This window comes from Hippoglossus hippoglossus, chromosome 8 (genome assembly GCF_009819705.1).
Source record: "Hippoglossus hippoglossus isolate fHipHip1 chromosome 8, fHipHip1.pri, whole genome shotgun sequence".
NCBI lineage: Eukaryota > Metazoa > Chordata > Actinopteri > Pleuronectiformes > Pleuronectidae > Hippoglossus > Hippoglossus hippoglossus.
Genome location: NC_047158.1, coordinates 23056970 through 23061969, shown reverse-complemented (window position 1 = coordinate 23061969; position 5000 = coordinate 23056970). Strand labels below are relative to the sequence as shown.

The window sequence follows — 5000 nt, the reverse complement described above, 5'->3', positions numbered from 1 at the left end:
CCTCGTGTTTGTTTCTAATTCTATTAAGTTGAAAATCTCTGCACTTGTAAGATGGTAGTTGCTGACTAGGCTACAGGATGAAGACGTTCTCAGGACAAGCAAAGTACCTTCGACTCCGAGTCTTTCTTCGTCTTCCTTCTCTTCTTGCCTCTCTACATCCTTGTCTCCTCAGACCTCATCGTGAGCCTCCTCACATCTTGACAGGTGGATCCAGACACCTCAGATGATTCGAGGCTCACTTCATCACTTTCCCTGACAGTTTTTGATGGAGTCTCCAACTTGACCTGTGCAGAACCTGGTTCCTCGGCTTGGACATGATGATCCGTGTGATCCATTTGAGTTCTGCTCACAGTTTCTGTCTTTCAGTCTGCAGCAGTTGGTTTTCTGGGGTCACATGTCGTTGTCTGCGTTACAAACTGTGGTGCTTGCTTTATTTCTGTTTCTCTACCAGGAATGATTTTGATGTTTCCAGTTGTTTCAGGATTTATCTGTACTGTGGGAAACGTGACAACACTTTGTTAATCTGAGCTGTCAAGTCGTCAGAGTTGTGGAATGAGTCAGTTCGATTTGAAGTGCTAATCGATGGTGACATCTTTGGATCTTTACTGTGGAAACTAGTTGATGAAGACCATGCATGTCCTGCACATGTGGACAAGAAGCATGACGTAGCTGTAGGTGGTTTATATATATATATATATATATATATATACATATATATATATATATATAAACATAATATATATATATATAAATGTGTCTACGTGTTATCATAAGTTTTTATTTTGGTGTGCACGGCTAAATCTGACACATTAGCATGTTGTACTTCACATGAGAGTTAATGTGCACAATTCATTTGAAACAAATAGACATTATTGTTATTATTATTGTTATTATTAATAATAATACAAAACGTTTTATTGTGTAACAATTTTCGAGTAGTAAACTTAACATAGTATTAAAATAGATCAAAAAGAAAGACTTAATCCAAACATAATAAATATGAAGCAGTTAAAATTAGCGACTCGACATCTGTTGTATTAATTTTATTTTCCTTAAACTGGGTCGTCATTTTACTCCTGATACTTTCACTCACTTTTATTTCTTACATATTATTTTTTATATTAATTGAAGTAAATGGAGCAAATGAATTGTGATGATGTTCCCACTGTGTCCAGCAGGGGTCACTAGAGAAGTCACTGTCTCGTCTCTACAAAACACACGAAGCAGAGCCGTCAGCCAATCAGAGGCCCGCGTTCAGCACCGCGGCGCCTGCGCACTGCGGCTCTGATGTTTGTTGATATGTGAGCGGCGGAGTGTGCGGGGATTCTCTGCGGGTCTGTGCGGGGATCTGTGCGGTGCGGCCGCCCGATGGAGAACCTCAGAGACCTGGTGAGTCCTGCGGAGTCCTGCGGGGTCCTGCGGGCCGCGTGTCCCCCTGGAGCCCGCACTGCCCGCATGTGCTGCGGCTGTGACAGCGGGTCCGAGCCGCGCACACGCACCTCACTGAGGAAACAGCAGCTTCCGCTTGAACCCGCTGCTCGAGCACGCGAAGTGGAACCGCGTGTTTCCACTTTATGGAATAAATCTCGGTGCGGATTCATTCGGCAAGTTTGAATGAACAGAAGTAATGTTCACGCTATTAAAACTTGGACATGTATGATCCCTGTGGTTCAAACTTCATATCGGCTCATTCAACATCAGACGATATGAAGTTGGTTTGCTTGTTGAGACGAGAACGTTTCTCATTGGTCGAGATTTGATCACTTTGATCAATTCGAGGAGACGAGTTGTGATTCGGCTCAAATCGATTCAGCCAATCATCTTCTCGTTCGTGGAAAATGACTCTTTATCATTCACCTGCTACACACAGACAGACACACACACCTGATACACACAGACACACACCTGCTACACACAGACAGACACACACACCTGATACACACACACACACACCTGATACACACAGACACACACCTGCTACACACAGACAGACACACACCTGATACACACAGACACACACCTGCTACACACAGACAGACACACACACCTGATACACACAGACACACACCTGCTACACACAGACAGACACACACCTGATACACACAGACAGACACACACCTGATACACACACAGAGACCCAGACAGACACACATACAGACACACACCTGATACACACAGACAGACACACCTGATACACACACCTGATACACACACAGACACACACCTGATACACACAGACAGACACACACCTGATACACACACAGACAAAGACAGACAGACAGAGAGACACACACACCTGATACAAACACACAAACACAGAGACAGACACACACACACCTGATACAAACACACAAACACAGAGACAGACACACAGACACACACACACATACAGACAGACAGAAACAGAGACACAGACACCTGATACACACACAGACAGAGACACCTGATACACACACAGACAAAGACAGACAGACAGACAGAGAGACACACACACCTGATGCAAAAACACAAACACAGAGACAGACACACATTTGTTCTCACATACAGAACATGTCAGGAACACGTCAGAGCTTCAGTTCATGTCTGAAAACAGTTGATACAGAAATGAGTCACCTCCAGCTTGACCACCCATTGGTCACTTCATCAGATTCAACACCTTCAGACTGTCTCTGCTGTGTCCTCAGGTGGAGCGTCCGTCCAGGAAGCGTCGGGACTCCTTCGGGATGTTGGACGGTTTGGACGAAGACCGGAGCAGCTGCAGCACAGAGTCCAGCGGAGGCAGCGGAGCGTCCAGCCCCGAGGACAGTGAAGATGAAGAGTTAGGAGGAGGAGGAGGAGTGACTCAACTCACTGCCACCTCCTCCTCCTCCTCCCTGACGCTCATCAAGACCAACGGACAGGTGTACACGTATCCTGACGGGAAGGCCGGCATGGGTCAGTGTGACACAAACATTTCAGAGGAAGTAAAACACTTCAGAGCTTCCAGTTAAGTGAAATATGAGCATGGATGGTCAATGAGTTGAAAAATGAATCCCCACAGATGAAATAAAAAGGTGTGTGTGTGTGTGTGTGTGTGTGTGTGTGTGTGTGTGTGTGTGTGTGTGTCTCAGCGACGTGTGAGATGTGTGGAATGGTCGGAGTCAGAGATGCTTTCTACAGCAAAACCAAACGTTTCTGCAGCGTCTCCTGCTCCAGAAGTTTCTCATCCAACTCCAAGAAGGCCAGCATCCTCGCCAGACTGCAGGTACAACAACACACACACACACACACAGACACACACACAGTTCCTATTTGAAAATGACTTCTCACTTGATCTATAACATGGATACCACAGTGTGATTGACAGCTACTACCGTGCAATGGGTGCATGTGGCAGGTGTAAGTAGGCGTGTCCTCGAGCTCTCAGTCAGGCTCCACCCCCCTCCTCCAAATATGGTTACTTCTGTTGTGAAAAAAACCAAGATGGCGCTGAACATGATGTCAAACTGAGGCTTTAAAACAGCAGCTCACAAACCAACGGGTGACGTCCCGGTGGGTTGAACTTTTCACATGTGCTGTTTGCTAATAAAGAATTAAACTGCTGTGTTTTAAACCAAAGTATTAATGCAGGACACAACATAAACTGCTTGAATCTGCCCTTTCTGATGAAAAGGTCCAGGATCAGCCTCTTTGACCATATTCGTGCCAAAACTTAATGAGTTCTTTCTCTGTGAACTAATAAAAATGCCAAGAATGTCAAGACATTTAATCCATTAGATTCCGTCTGTTTCAGGGGAAACCTCCCACTAAGAAAGCCAAGGTTCTTCAGAAACAGCCTCTGATGACCAAACTCGCTGCCTACGCTCAGCATCAGTCCCACCAGCAGGGCGGCGTCAAAAAGAGCGGTGAGTCCTCAGCGGAGTCAGATTCTCGACGGATGAATAAGTTCAAACATTGTCACCATCACATGACAACTGGCTGTACTGTGTGTAGACTGAAACTACACAACCACAGGACAACGACTGTTCGGTAGGAACCAATGAGCTGAGGTGGAGGTGGGAACATGTTGAGCGACGGACTAATGCAGTTATTTATTGACGATGGTGTAGATGTTTAAATTGTGCGACAGCAGTGACGTAATGAACAGATAAAATGACATTATCATAATTTTATAGATCACCTGAGTGTCGAACTCTGCTGTGTGTGTGTGTGTGTGTGTGTGTGTGTGTGTGTGTGTGTGTGTGTGTGTGTGTGTGTGTGTGTGTGTGTGTGTGTGTGTGTGTGTGTGTGTGTGTGTTGCAGTCACTGTGGACATGTTCGACTGGGCTCGTTACCTTGGAGACGGGGGGGCGATGGGAGCACCGGTCAGCTGCTTCAAACATGTAGGTGAAACCCACTCACACACACATTCAGACCTTTCTTCCATCTGTTGGATTTGTTTGTTTCAGGTCTTCATCATTGTGTTGGACATCGTGAGTTGTTGAGTCGTTTTATTTGTATTTTTCTTGTTGTCGAGGTCCCGATGGGGAAGTCGTGGGACGACATCAGTGAAGGAGTTCGTGTTGAAGTCCCAAACACTGACAGTGGACTTCCCCTGAAGGTGTACTGGATCGCTGGCATCATCAAACTGGCAGGTACTCTCTCACACACACACACACACACACACACACACACACACACACACACACACAAAGACACACACACACACACACACACACAAAGACACACACACACACACACACACACACACACACAAAGACACACACACACACACACACACACACACACACACACACAAAGACACACACACACACACACACACACACACACACAAAGACACACACACACACACACACACACACACACAAAGACACACACACACACACACACACACACAAAGACACACACACACACACAAAGACACACACACACACACAAAGACACACACACACACACACACACACACAAAGACACACACACACACACACACACACACACACACAAAGACACACACACACACA

The 5000-nt window shown here is 45.8% G+C and overlaps 1 protein-coding gene across 4 annotated transcripts in view; it reads left to right on the top strand.

Moving 5' to 3' along the window:
• Positions 1–1257: 1257 nt before the first annotated feature.
• LOC117766012 (MBT domain-containing protein 1-like) overlaps positions 1258–5000 on the top strand; it is an 11823-nt gene continuing 8080 nt past the window's right edge. For all 4 annotated transcript variants that reach the window (XM_034592705.1, XM_034592704.1, XM_034592703.1 and 1 more), the window contains exons 1-6: positions 1258–1389; positions 2685–2934; positions 3111–3244; positions 3773–3884; positions 4282–4361; positions 4496–4613. In XM_034592705.1, coding sequence (XP_034448596.1) covers positions 1369–1389; positions 2685–2934; positions 3111–3244; positions 3773–3884; positions 4282–4361; positions 4496–4613 — 715 coding nt within the window. In that variant the 5' untranslated portion in view covers positions 1258–1368. The remainder of the gene's footprint in view (positions 1390–2684; positions 2935–3110; positions 3245–3772; positions 3885–4281; positions 4362–4495; positions 4614–5000) is intronic.